The sequence below is a fragment of the Photinus pyralis genome, unplaced genomic scaffold (genome assembly GCF_008802855.1).
Source record: "Photinus pyralis isolate 1611_PpyrPB1 unplaced genomic scaffold, Ppyr1.3 Ppyr1.4_LG5, whole genome shotgun sequence".
NCBI classification, from domain to species: Eukaryota; Metazoa; Arthropoda; class Insecta; order Coleoptera; family Lampyridae; genus Photinus; species Photinus pyralis.
In genome coordinates this window covers 10,648,466-10,662,518 of record NW_022170596.1, presented here as the reverse complement: position 1 = coordinate 10,662,518, position 14,053 = coordinate 10,648,466, and the positions used below count along the sequence as shown (strand labels likewise).

Sequence of the window (14,053 nt, the reverse complement as noted above, 5' to 3'; positions counted from 1 at the left end):
CGTGCCGACAATAGTAATTCTTGCCATTAGGAATAACTTCTGAAACCTGCATATTATTTAATGGCGATACAATTGAAAATCTCCATTAGCCACTCTCCGAGTACAATAACTTGTTGAAGTTACCTTTAATTATTTTTTCTTTTACTTAAATAGATTGAGAATGCATTTATTTCAATTTATTTGGGAAACTTTGATAAGATTTCGTGGCCTTCAATTTTAGCGAGAGAATTAACATTTGTCGCAAAACCTGGTGCGCATGAGGTGGGCTGATACAAATTTCTTTGGCCAATGCTCTTATCGATATCCGCGATCGGTGTAAATAATTAACCATGCTCTTTCCATTTCCTTTCCCTTTACCCATCTATCCTTTCAACCCCATAAAAAATAATGATTAACGGAGGAAGGTGAGTGATATATCTTTTCCTTAAATTTTATATACCTAGTCATTACAAACCATAAATCTACATTAATTTTTTGATTGCTTCTAGCGTTTTGTAATAAAATATGGATTTCAAAAGACATTAGTTACTCACATACCTTTGCTTCCTTTTGTGCATCTCGAAAGTTTAACAGGAAAGTCCTGCAGTGCTCTGTTCGTAATCGATCTATACTTCTTGCATCAATCGCCTTCATTAAGTATTCGTTCACTTCGTCTTCTGGGTTTTTCTCGTCCACTGTATCACCAAAACCCAACCTGGAGGTAATACTTAAAAAATACTACAATAATCGATATGTCTTACAGGAAAGAAGAGACCTACTTTGAGCCATGTTTCCCATGCTGAGATCCGTGCCCCATCACTCGCATTTCTTTTGATATGTCTCCATTCATTGTGAATGCCTGGTGAGGCCTCTTGGTCTGGAAGCACGCCATAACATGACATATAAGTACTTGGGCGCAACTACTTACTGCTCTGTACGAGTCCTTAGGAACTATAAGGTAGGTGTCAATATTATGGTCCTTCAAATATGTATTTCGGTCCCCACCATTTCCAGCCTCTACCTCGTAATCCCCATTTAGGCATAAAAGAGTCTCTTTGGTTATATGAATCCTCCTGCAAACCCTAAAATTACCACATCCCCAATTGGTTATCTCACGAATCCAACCCAGGTATTCCTCCACTCTCCATGTAGTTTGCTAAAGTGACGTCGTTCGACCAAACATCAAACTGCCACTTTCGCAATCCTAAAACGCCGCAGTGTACTCGCCCGGTATGGATTCCCACCCGCATATTCACGTTGACGGCCATTACCTCCCTAACCAATCTATAAAGGGGGATCACTACCTTGAATTTTTTAAGTAAATCACTTACGCAATTGCGTCAATCATGTCCAAGCCCATTTCAACCGTACACTGCGCGTGGTCCGGTCTCGCTTCCGGCAAACCGGACACGCAGTAATAACAATCGCCCAACAATTTTATTCGCAAGCAGTGGTGCTCGAACGCCAAACGATCAAAGCTGGCGAACGAAAAGTAATCGAAAAGTTTAAACGGGTCAATTTAAATCTTACCGAGCGAAGAGTTCATTCAGAATTCGTACCAATTCTTCGGCCGTACACTGATCGGATAGTGTCGTAAATCCGCATATATCGGCGAATAGAATGCTTACGTTATCGTGCCTTTGAATGTAGATTTTGTGGAATTGTGCTTCTTTAGGTTGGCCGGCGATGTCGGCTTTCATTTCCATGGCAACATGTCGTGGAAGTACGGAGAGTAACAGTCTTTCCTGAAAAATAAATGTTTATGTATTCATCTGCTTCAGAAAGCAGTCTAGTGATCAAAGCCAAGCCTTTGACCTCTACTGGGAGGAAAAAGGATGGCGGATCTAATTTTTTATTTCTTTGTTATTCGTAGATTTACACAAATAAAGGCGGCAAATAAAGTATACGTTTTTTTACCATCCGCCCGTTAGTAAGGGAGGTATGCATTGGGGTAAACCCCACTATTTCGACGGAAATACACGTTTTGAAGCACCAGGAATTCGAATCAAACAAAATCTCGATTATTTCGGTCTGTCAGTCCGTCTGCCGGTATATCTGTTTGTATTCTCATTTTCGGCCAAACGATTGAACCGATTGGTACCGGAATTGGTGCATATATTCTTAGACATAAAAGAAAGATCTGAATAGCTTTTGGGAAGAACGCGAAACGCGTAAAACTAACAGTTGTAGGTACTTTGTGGCGCATTACTACAATCTTTGTTTAAAAGCTACAATCTATGGACAAGGACGGCTTAACATTCGAGAGAGACTCTACCCTTTTTACACAAATAAAATCTGGGACCTTGTCAATTATGTCCTCATCTATGAGTCAAAAAATCCTATTGCTGAAATTTCTCAGTTCCATACTGTGAATTCTTTGAACACACCTTAAAAGTTAATTTTCTCCAAGATGTGGCATTCAACTGTTGTTTATATAGGATAATAGGATTTTCGCTTTGTTTGGTTGTTCCATGAGTGAAGCACGAAATCTCAGCATTAGAAAGTTGTCGCAGCTCGTTGACCTTTCGTAGTATTTTTTGTATTTGCGTATTGTTTATTTAGATTTGTTCATTTAAGTGCAAAACGTGAAATTGCGTGTTAAAATGTAGGCACATCTAGTCGTTTGCGATAAGATTTTTTGTTATTGGACGAGATTTAGTTAAAACACATGTTATTACCGCTGATTCGGGAGCAGGTGTTCAAAGATGTGCGCTGCAGTTCAGTGTAAATGGGGACGCATTCTGTCGAAGCTGGGTTAACAAGGGAGCTTCTTTGCCCTAATGTTCATTAAACACAGACACAAGTGCTGCGACATTTTTTTTCCAGCCTCGTTGCCAAATAGTATGTTTTTTATTGGAAATTTACAGAGGGTTCCCGTACATAATTCTGTCGCGAGGGCGCATTTTACACTGTCACTATCCATAGCTTACTTAACCCACCAATCTGCTTGCAAACTAACTGAATACACAACAAAAGCTAATTATGATTGGTGTTTTATCTATATTTTATTATGAAAGTGGTGTTTCGTTTAATATTGCAAACAGGACGCTACAAGCTAGCTGGTTCGCGACGGTTGGAAGGCGTACGTTTCTTTACGCTACCTTTATTCAGGCATTCCGTCCTATTTGATTGATTTGTGTCCTAAAGAAAAGTGAAGCTCAGAAGCTGTTACCGTTTGTGTGTTACGTGCACCTTTTTTGATCGTAAACCGTTGAACGACCAGATTATTAGTATCGTTAAAAAAACTGTAAGTGATTTTAAAATTTTGTTCTTTTTTTTGTAGAACGCCGGCGTGCGGAGGAATTTGTTGAAACAAGCTTTGCAAGTTTGCCTTTCTTTCAGTAATTTTGTGTAACCGTTTTTTCATGGGTTTCGGAATAAAATTTTTTCATTATCAGTCAATTAATTGTGTGTTTATTCGAACCCATTGTGCGACCCGGATAGAATTTTTCGAGGATTTTTCAAGTCAGTTTTTTCTTTTCGTGTCCAAGAACTGTGTTAATGAAAATTTGTACTCGTATAGTTAATCCTTTGGCGAGAAAAAATAGTTATTTATTATACAAGACGATAAAGGGATATGTTAACCATTGAGTGAAAGATGTTAATTAACTTTCACGAGATGGTTGATTTTCCCTTATCGTCGTGTATAATACAAAACTTTGTTTTATAGCAGGAGCCATTTTAAAGCTTCTGACAATTCTGAATTTAATTTAGAGACGTCAAAAATAGTAAGCTTAGATTCTGCCATCGCTATAAAGACAGAATTGTCATATGTTCGGAACGTCCTTTTATAACGTGCATTTGAAATAAGAATGACAGACGTCATTAGAATGCACAATCGTCTGTTTCACTTTATCCACTCTAATGTTTAAAGTGGTCACTATATCTATCCTTACGGTTAAAGAACGGCTTAGCCTACTCATTCAAACCTATTAAAATGTCACTTTAATATACCTACACGGTGTCCATTTTTCGAGTGCCACTATGGGGATCTCACTTATCTTGAGAGATAGAAAGTTGGTTAAATGGGGGCAAAGTTGCAAATTTTCATGCCGAATAAGAATCTGAAAAGAAGTTTGAAATATCTTCAATAGTTTTGAAGTTATCGCAAAAAAACGAAAATTTCTGATTTTCGTTTTTAATTTTTTTATGATAAACTAATCGTAGTAGACATTTCTAATTAACACATTATTGGTACATTTTTTAATTGAGATTTCAAATATGGCATCCTGTTTTTAATGACTTTCAAGATGACGGAGAAACACGTGGCAACTTTAGTTTTTCTTATGGGCGCCATTTTGAATTTTCACATTTTGAGATTACGTCTTTTTTTCTCTTTACAACGATATATCACACATGGTGGTTCAGTATCAGATTTTTCCTAAAAATACAATTTTTAATTATTTGAGAAGAGTGCTTTGGAAAAAGAAAACTTTCTTTTGTTGTGAACAAAAGGTTGACTTATTTCAATTCAATTTTCAAGTGCAGATCAAATAGATATGATCTGAATTTACTACATTTTCATCGAAATGCCCACATGGCTGCTGCAACATACTTCCAGCGTTATCAGGAGCGACAACAATCTAGTTTGAGGTATTTTTGTTTGCTGCATAAAAACTTGAGCGAATATGGTTCTTTTAAAAGATGTAGACAGTAATATGGTGATAGACCCAATGAATAGGAGCAGGCAATTTTGCAAGCGGTAAACATTTTGAAATTTTGACAATGAACATTACTGGAAAATTGAAAATTCTCATCAATTTCAAGAACGACGATCACAAATACGTTTTAGCGTTAACGTACCTATGGATCGGTTTATTGGGCGATACAATAATTGGTCCTTAAGAGACTAAATGCGGTACCTCCATTTCCTGAGGACACTTCTAACCGATTTTATTGACAATAACGTTTCTCTTCATCGTTTGAACTCAATATGGTTCCAGCAAGATGGCGCACCGCCCCATAATGCTAGGTGGGTTGGGGAATGCTTATAGGAATTGTTCCCCAATCATGTTATTGCTAATAATGGCGACGTACGCTGGCCGGTGCGGTCACCTGACCTGTCTCCCTTGGACTATTTTTTGTGGGGAACAATGAGGCACAAGATTAGAAGAAGGGATGTGTCAAGAGCCATAGCAAATCTTAGGAAGAGAGTGGCACTGTGCTCTGAATTAGGAGGTGGGCAATTTGAACACATGTTGTTGTGTATTTTGTTCTAATTTTAATTATAATTCTTGCAAAACGAAAGTTCAATTCTGTTCAGATGAAAATCGAATTTCTACTTCTCTGAGAACGCTGCAACCAGACAGATGGATCAAACTGTTCAAACATTTGTTCACAACAAATGAACGTTTTCTTTTTCCAAAGCACACTTTTCAAAAAAATAAAAATTGCATTTTTAGGAAAAATGTGATACTGCACCACCATGCGTGATATATCGTTGTAAAGAGAAAAAAAAACGTAATCTCAAAATGTGAAAATTCAAAATGGCGCCCATAAGAAAAACTAAAGTTGCCACGTGTTTCTCCGACATCTTGAAAGTTATTAAAAACAGTGCCATATTTGAAATCTCCATTAAAAAGTGTCCGAATAATGTGTTAATTAGAAATGTCTACTACGATTAGTTTATCAGAAAAAAATTAAAAACGAAAATCAGAAATTTTCGTTTTTTTACGATATCTTCAAAACTATTTGAAGATATTTCAAATTTCTTTTCAGATTCTTATTCGGCACGAAAATTGGCAACTTTGCCCCCATTTAACCAACTTTCTATCTCTCAAGATAAGTGAGATCCCCATAGTGGCACTCGAAAAATGGACACCGTGTAGGTATGGTATAAAATAAAATAATGATCCCAATTGAATATTATATTACTATCATTTATTCTGCACCTAGTTTTGAAACAATTGGGTACTTCACACCCTTCAGTCAAAACGCTCGTAAACCCTGGAAGAGATGGGGATTTTATCACCGAGAGACAAAGACTAAAGTTATTTACCTGACCGTCAACTAAATCAACATGCAGTTTATTTACAATGAAGTTATTCCTATTATAGTAGAATGATTAGGAAACGTCAACATTTCCCTAACAGGTTTATTTAGTGCCTATATACAGTAGTAATGTAAGAACAATAATTTGGTTTCGAATGAAATTCGTCTTTCAGAACGACCGATTTACTGTTCGTCCTAATTTTTGCAAAAAAAACCGACTTACCTGAAGTAGCTACTGATTAAAATTATTAATTAAAGCAGGAAACTTTCGTTGTCTACAAGACACGAGTTAATTATTTGGCGACGTGTTGTTTGGTACGAGAAGCCTCGTTCGCTAGTATATGTCTAAGTCTTTTGGCAATCTGAAAGTTTAATTTGGAAATTTGTCTCGTGTCAAAAACAGTACGTCACGGAGTGGTTTTTTTGCCAAATGATCTTCGAATATAACAGAAATATATCAGTGCGAATTATTCCTTATACATAACTCATGCCCATTTTAACAAAAACTAGGTAAAGTGTCGGCTTGAAAACGCCACAGGAACAGTGAAGTGCGGATTTTCGATTTATCAAGCTTACGTTAACAATAACAAACTTGTCTCCATTTCCAGTCAATCCATTATTTAGTTGAACCTTCTGTAACTAAATTATTTACTTTCTTAAGTAATGACATGACATGTACATTATTACATCGAATGGAATAGTAGTAAATGCTTCTAGGATGCTTATTAATTGGTGATATAAAAGTGTCATTCTACTGTGGAAAGTTTGTGAATTTGGGGTCGATTTTAATGTATGCTGTCAATTCTGGGTTAATTGAGCCTAATGGATACTTTTTGAGTAAAATTGTATTCAATCGCTATTCAGCGCGCGAACTACAAAAGATAGGTATCACTGCTGTGTGGTTTTTCATCATGCTACGGTTAACTAATAAAAACAAAACCACAACAGCAAGTATTCAATATCTTCCCATCTTATATGCAAAATGTACACCCGATCAGCTCGAGTTGGTATTTTAAATCCTCCGGGCAGTCTGAAAGTGTCTTTGGAATGGGATTGATAGTAGCGTTGAGTGATTTCGCTATTCAATGATAGTAGTGAATAGACTGAAGTGTTAGTCAGTCAAGGTATGATGTATGCTACTGAAAGTTTAATCAATATAATAGTATATTAAGATACAAGTGTATAATCAAGTCTTTAAAGCACGCGCAACGAGGTGCAAGTGCTTTAAAGACCAATTATACACGTGTATCTTATAGTATTTTTTCTATTTCGGTGTCACAATGATGATTTTGTACAACTGTTTTCGGCCGAAAACAGTTGTACAAAGACAGTGATTATAGTCGTTTTTTTTGGTAACTCATCTCTTAAGTTGGCAGTTACTAGTTAGTAGAAGTAGGTACTTCGTTGGGTACTTCCATGTTTGAACTTCAAAATGTCAGTCTTACTATACTACGCTGCCAACCTAAAACTTAACGGCATAAAAAGTGTTCCCAACATAAAACATGTTAGTTCTAATGTTCCCTATAGTTTCTGATAATGATTTTTTTAATTAAATTTAAGCACCGAAATAGAAAAAATAGTATGAAAAACGCGCGTTACAATGCTTTATTGTAATACTCCTATCTTGCGGACACTCGTGGCTACGCTTCGCGTCGCCACTCGTGCCACAAGATAGTCGTATTACAATAGGTCGCATTGTAACACTTGTCTTTCAATATACTATTTCCGTTCTTGAGTTATCATACTAACAATTATCGGAACACAGACAGACAGAACAATAGATTTCATAAAGAAGTTTTTTGTCTTTTGCTTCTGACAATGTAGTAAATTATTCGGTACCCGGTCGTCTCATGAAGTTAGATGTTTTGCTAAAATAACACATCAGGAAATAATTGTACGAGGGAGTCCTTGTAAGTCACAAAAACTTAAAGACCGTGCAAGAACGTATACATTCATACTCAAAATTTTAAAAAATGCCTTTACTGTCCGAACTGTTTAATCCTCGGTTCGATCGCAGAAGGATTAACAAGCACGGCCCCTTATCCCCGAGGTGAGCATGAACCCTAAACTTGACACTTTTGGGTACTTCTGCTATGGGGCGTGTTTGTTTCAAAATAATAGGCTCGTTATACGGAACAACAGTAATCATGTACCAACGCGGTGTCGGGAGGGCATGGGATGAACATTAAACTTTACTTGGAGCAAGTTTCTTAGTGAGTGAGAGTGATTTCTCATACAGAAGAGCCTTCGTGATCGAGTTTTCTATCGTATCCATAGAAGCTTTCGAAGCTGGTTTTTTTTAGGTGATACGAGGGTGAATATTTTCGAGGAGAGTTTATTTTCCGTTTGAAAATATTTTTAAATGATTCCTTTTGATCGATTATTCATAAAACGTAATGAGTTTCGAATCAAAATTCCAAACCGTTAATGAGATACTTCTAATGGTCTACTTAAAAACACCACCCTGTATACAGCAATTGAAAAATTTTTAAGAATTCAAAGTCATGTACAATACAGTAAGGGCACGAGAAGCCCCTCCCCCATCTTTTATTTTTATATTGAGATCGATGTGAAATATTATCCTGCATGTGTATCTTATTCTGTTTACTCCTTCGCTCACGACTGTTATCCCAGCTAAAATGGCGCTTCATCAAAATTTATTGTTTTTAAAATAAAAACAATCAGGAAGATACTAAGAAGGTTTGGTTTTTTGGTAGTGCTGCAATAAACATGTACATTTGTTAAATAAGAGCTTATTCCACGATCTATTGGTATCATTATTCAAAAATTATAGCTACTTCAAATTTATTTATTATATAAATTAATTCATCAAGTATAAAGTTAAACAGTTATCGTATAAATATGTTGTGCGGATATACTTGTTCTTCCAAATGTCATATTTAGCGCCTCGGATTTAGTTCTCATTTTAGTCATACCCAGTGATGGCGCTGCAGATGTTGGCTTCAATTTTTATATTAAATATTATACGACGCTAGCAGTTGCTACGGGGGTTCCTTCTGGACTTGAAAATTACCATCGGTTCCGCCCGGCAAGGCAAACCGTCTTCTTCTCAGGCTGCTCAATCGATAAAAATAAATGCTCCGGCTAACTCAAATCGGTGGGCTTTTAACTCTTTTGAAACTGCGTAACAAACCTTAACCTGCCGCCTAACAGTCTCCTTCCTCAACTCCTACTCCTCTCTTTCCTTCCCCTCGTTCTTCGTTAAAGACACATTGAAACCAAATAGATAATATATTGAAATGATATTAGAGATACAAACAAATTACAGGGATCTAGCAGTTCTTCTCTTCTACTTGTAAAAACACTAGCTTAACAATGACAACTAAACTAAATAAAAAATCCTAACAGGTGAGACTAATTTACTCAAGGGGTGGCCATCCTCTACAGTTTGAAAATTGCAACAACAGGTAATCGGTTTTTAATCCAGCATGGGCTGGGACTTATTTAAATAAACACAAAAATTTATCCTACTCTTTGGTAATCGTTCATTGGACTTTAATAAACAATCAAATCAAAAATTTTTTTACTATAGCTTAATTACCAAAAAGTGGAATTTTACAGAATGTTACAAATTTAATTAGACTAACCTTTACAACATTTGTAGAGCCGATCTTGTGAACTGCTCTTTCCTCTGGTACAGGGTGGATGTGATGAAACCTGACACTTAGGTCTCTGTGACTTCCTAGGGGGTGGCTTGAATTTAACACACGGAAACAAAAATCCACGGTGCCTATCCTTCCTCGGAACGAAAGCAAAGTTTAGTGTTTGAACGGAAACTTAGTCCCGGAAATCCTTCGCGTGGCGAGTGGGAGACGGCTAGTTGCCAAAGTTTCTACCCAGCACGTGTATTTAATTTTATTTTATTAGTTTATTAACTTTGACCGCCTGCGGGAGACGGATTTTTGAGTTAGCGGTACGGCAGAACACAAACTTTTATGATCACTATCCGACGGTAAACCGCGATGGTTCAAAGTATTATTTCACCAGCTCTTCTTGGGGCAAATATCTCTCCGAAACGCAGCGCTCCTTCGACAAATGACCTTACGGCACTAGTAGGAAATTCCACCTGGGCGGATCCCGAAATTCTGCGTCTTGAGGACTAGGGCAGCACTTTGATTTATATATCCTCGAGAAATCACAACGTATCCTAACGCGATTCACTGCATCCAAAGTAAACTGGGGTGAAGCTCAAGGGTTCGCCCAAATATCACCTGATTGAAACTTGGTTCTTCTTCGCCAAAAAATCAACGCGAAAAGAAAATAACACTTCGGAACGGGTGCAAAAAGCACGCAACTGGGAGCAACCGAAATAAACCGGTGGTTCACACCGCCAAAACGATCGCTCAAAGTACGTGTTGACCGCTCGACGTACCAACCGCGAGTCTTTTCTAAAACGCGATCACTCAAAGTACGTGTTGACCCCTCGACGTACTAAACGCGAGTCTCTTCTAAAACGCTCCCCTTCTTCAGAATTGAAATGAAAAAACCACACCCAAATTACCATAAAACAAAAATGGCTCCCGCTAGAAATTCTCCCATTGGTTCAGATAAAGAAGACTTAACCCCCTCTAACTTCGTTGTCAACCTCAAAGAACTGCTGACTAAAACTGATCTCACGGTTTTCTGCTGATGACGTGGAAAACTCCTTATCTCTTGATGGCTCGGTGCTATATCCGCTCCTATTCTCGGTCTAGACGGCGCCAAAGTTGATAAACGAACGACAAAAAACTCGCATTACTCATGATGACGTCAATCAGCTTTGCACTCTTCCCACGACGAAATTAAATCTGAGCGAAATTAAATCTATCGGACCATAGTCTTGAGCAAACCGAAATGCCCAAACACAAAATTTCTAACCGGAACAAATAATGAAATATACAGGGTGACCTGCACTATCATGACAAGGAATTTCGAAATTTTTAATGAAATTTGGCGCGAAATCAAACCACTCGTTACACAGTCCAGGTTTAAATGGTCGAAGTATGTGTTAATAAGTAACCAAAAATAAGTCATACCTATGTGTGGACATAATTGTGGCTTATCTGACGTTTGCCCGAGCCATATAAACAAATATTAAAGATTGTAATTGTAATAACTTTACGTGTTCACCATCTAGCTATACGACTAATGAATTCACGATGCATGTGCCCAACTTATATGATCTTTTGCAGTGATTCTTCTCAACGTCTATGTCCTTCAAACATATTCGCGCCAAATCATGGGTCATATAATGAGCTACATCTACCATTTCGTGTACATCGAAGGCTCCATCTGGCTTCATAAAATTCAGATTTAGATAAAGACACTTTATAAAGCACCCGAACGCTGGCGTGTCTGGCATGTGAAAATCACGCACCCAGTTTTCCGCTAGATACGGATCGATGTGTGATTCCATCACACACGCATTGTGATAAGGTTTCGTGATGATTTTCCAAGCCACTTGAATGTCTTCTGGAATCTAAAGAAAAGATGTTAAATATTTTCAGCTGAGAACACATTAATAAAAAAATACAAACCCTCTGCGAATGAGATTTCACTATAAAAATGTACAGTAGAAAAATAATGAACCTCATTGTAACAACGTTCGTTCGAATCACAAACGATGCCACGGCTTTTCACTTTTATACTTGCGCTTTCTGACACTCAATCGTTAATTTTTTATGATCGTGTGCTTGAGCAGTATCATTACAATTTAATTCTCTATTTAATGTAAAAATGTCAACCTATTTATTCATCAGCTTGTGTAATGGTCCACGAGAATGTGTTTGCATTTCGGAAAACAGGATGCCATAAAAGGGTTTTTAACAGCACCAGAAATTAGAAATGTAATTTTAAATGCGGGCTACGAAAGGTTCAATTGGCAACATACTCAGATTTGATTTTATTTAATCGAATAGTTTTACTTTTGTCAGACTTCGAAGCACGGAAAACTTTTGTAGTTTGTTCAGAAATGATTTTGAGGTTAATTTTCTTGGTGTAGTACTTTGTACCAGTGTGCCTTTGACCCATACAATTTCAAGGGACTGTAGTAAGTATTGACACTTTGAAGATTAGCTCAGAATAACACGCGTAAGAGAGTCCATGACGGTTCTGATAGTTTCCATTCATGAAAAATATGTTAGCCTGTGGATATAATTTCAGAGCATGATAATGGAGAGTGTGGTTCTGCACCAGTCCATATATTTCTCTATAAGTGAACATGGATCTAAGGCGCATACTGCTACATCGTAGGGGTTGGGCCCCAAAGTCAGCCATTTGCATGGGCACATTGCCAGATGCAGTTGACTGACCGAATAAAAAATTTGATTGGGTAAAACTCAAAAAATTATTCATTGAAGTTTCTTTCTTTATCCAGTTTAACTACGCGGGTTTCACGGAATTGTGTGTAACATCAAGAATGAATTAATTCGAACGTATTTCAAGGAACAAGGACTAATCAATTAAACGGGCCGGTGTTTTGTTCACTACAAAGGGGCCAGTTGCTTCGGCGCGTATGCAACAATAACAAAAAAAAAGGATAAACACAGGGACTAACCGGTCAAAAATCTACGCGCAGAAAACATTTGCTTCACCGAAAAATTTACCAATGAATTTCGCTGAACGGAAGTTCCAATGTACAGTTTTATTTTCTTTAATTTTCCGAATCAGCGTCGTGGCCTATTTTTTTTTATCATCGTCACCTGCAGAAGGCCAGTTTTATATGAGGTACCGTTATTTTATTTTTATGTAAAATTAAACGTTGCCTATCTTTAAGAAAGATCATCGCAAATTATTTATGTTTTCTGAAAGATATCAACCAAATTTGAAGCCGTTAGGTATTTTTACCATTTATGGACCCATTTGAATTGAATTTGATAGAAAAATTCAGTTTTCATTTAGTTAGTTTGTAAATCTCGAAACTCATGGTAATTTGTGTATAAAAAATTGTGCCGTATATTGTTGACAGGTTTTGCATTAAGTTAGGGGTAATTCACAAAGGTCGTGGCCACAACAATTGATCTAGTTGGGATGAATTTACTAGTGAAAATCGTAAATGGGAAGACTTGTTATGGGAATTGAAAATTGGAACTATTTCATTTTTTGATTTACGCCAATATATTCGAAACTTTACGAACAAGCTTAGAAAGTTAAAATTTTATTCCAAAGAAGGGAGGGTCCACCCCCCTTTATATGCGAACCCGTTGCAATAATAAAAACGATTTTGGCCTGATTCAAAAATAATTAAAGAACTATTTGTAACGTAACCGACAACTTTTGGGCGTCAAGTGGATATAACAAAAATGGCAGTGGAATAATAGTACATTATATACCGCGGGACTGAAGTAGTACTTTTAATCCCGAAGGTAAAGTAATTTACCTGAGGGATTAAGACCACTACTTCAGTCGCAAGGTATATACGATATTTTTCGTACTTCCGAAACTGAAACACTTAAATCTGTATGGAGTTAGAGAACGCGTTCTTTCAAAAAATCGCTGCTTAACAAGTTACCATAGGAACGTTGCGTTGGTATGACAATCCCTATGCCATGGTAACAAAAATAATTTGGAAACTGTCATTGCTAGTGTCATAATTTTGGTGGTGGGTGACAGAGGTGCATTTGATATTGATAAAAAGTAGGTAAAGAATTGATACCACCGAAATCCAAAAAACTGTATGAGCAGCAGTACGACGCGTTTATGAAGTAGTGCCGCATACAAAATGTGGAACAACCTACTGAAATTGCCTTGTTAGTAATTACATCCTTCCGGGATTTTCGTCTAAATTTAATCCCGGCGGGACAAAAAGTGACACTTCAGTACTTGTCATAATGGAGTGAAGTTGTTACTTTACTCCCGGAAGTACGAAAAGTAGTTTTTTTTACTACCCCTAAAGAGCTAGTCGGGTTTAGCAACTATTTATTTATGAGATTTGGCTCCTCTATAAGCAACCGCCGCACTACTGTACACAATGTGCAATGTGAGGATGAAGATGATTCTATAATCATTTGAGTGACCAGTAACTGAAGGTGGGTTTTGTTTTTATAGCAAAGAATGACAGTTGGATTGAAAAATATCCATCATT

The 14,053-nt window shown here is 37.1% G+C and overlaps 2 protein-coding genes across 2 annotated transcripts; both read right to left on the bottom strand.

Annotated features, from left to right (window-relative positions):
* Positions 1 to 525: 525 nt before the first annotated feature.
* On the bottom strand, positions 526 to 1,721 carry LOC116170158 (adenylate cyclase type 5-like). The gene is made up of 6 exons (XM_031486376.1): positions 1,510 to 1,721; positions 1,311 to 1,457; positions 1,105 to 1,263; positions 908 to 1,052; positions 759 to 856; positions 526 to 706 (listed from the first exon to the last, which is right to left on the bottom strand). Exons 1-6 carry the CDS (start codon positions 1,683 to 1,685, stop codon positions 526 to 528), a joined length of 906 nt encoding a protein of 301 aa, XP_031342236.1. The 5' UTR covers positions 1,686 to 1,721.
* Positions 1,722 to 10,976: 9,255 nt separating this feature from the next.
* On the bottom strand, positions 10,977 to 11,568 carry LOC116171091 (general odorant-binding protein 99b-like). The gene is made up of 2 exons (XM_031487759.1): positions 11,508 to 11,568; positions 10,977 to 11,449 (listed from the first exon to the last, which is right to left on the bottom strand). Exons 1-2 carry the CDS (start codon positions 11,562 to 11,564, stop codon positions 11,108 to 11,110), a joined length of 399 nt encoding a protein of 132 aa, XP_031343619.1. The 5' UTR covers positions 11,565 to 11,568; the 3' UTR covers positions 10,977 to 11,107.
* Between the last annotated feature and the right edge of the window lie 2,485 nt (positions 11,569 to 14,053).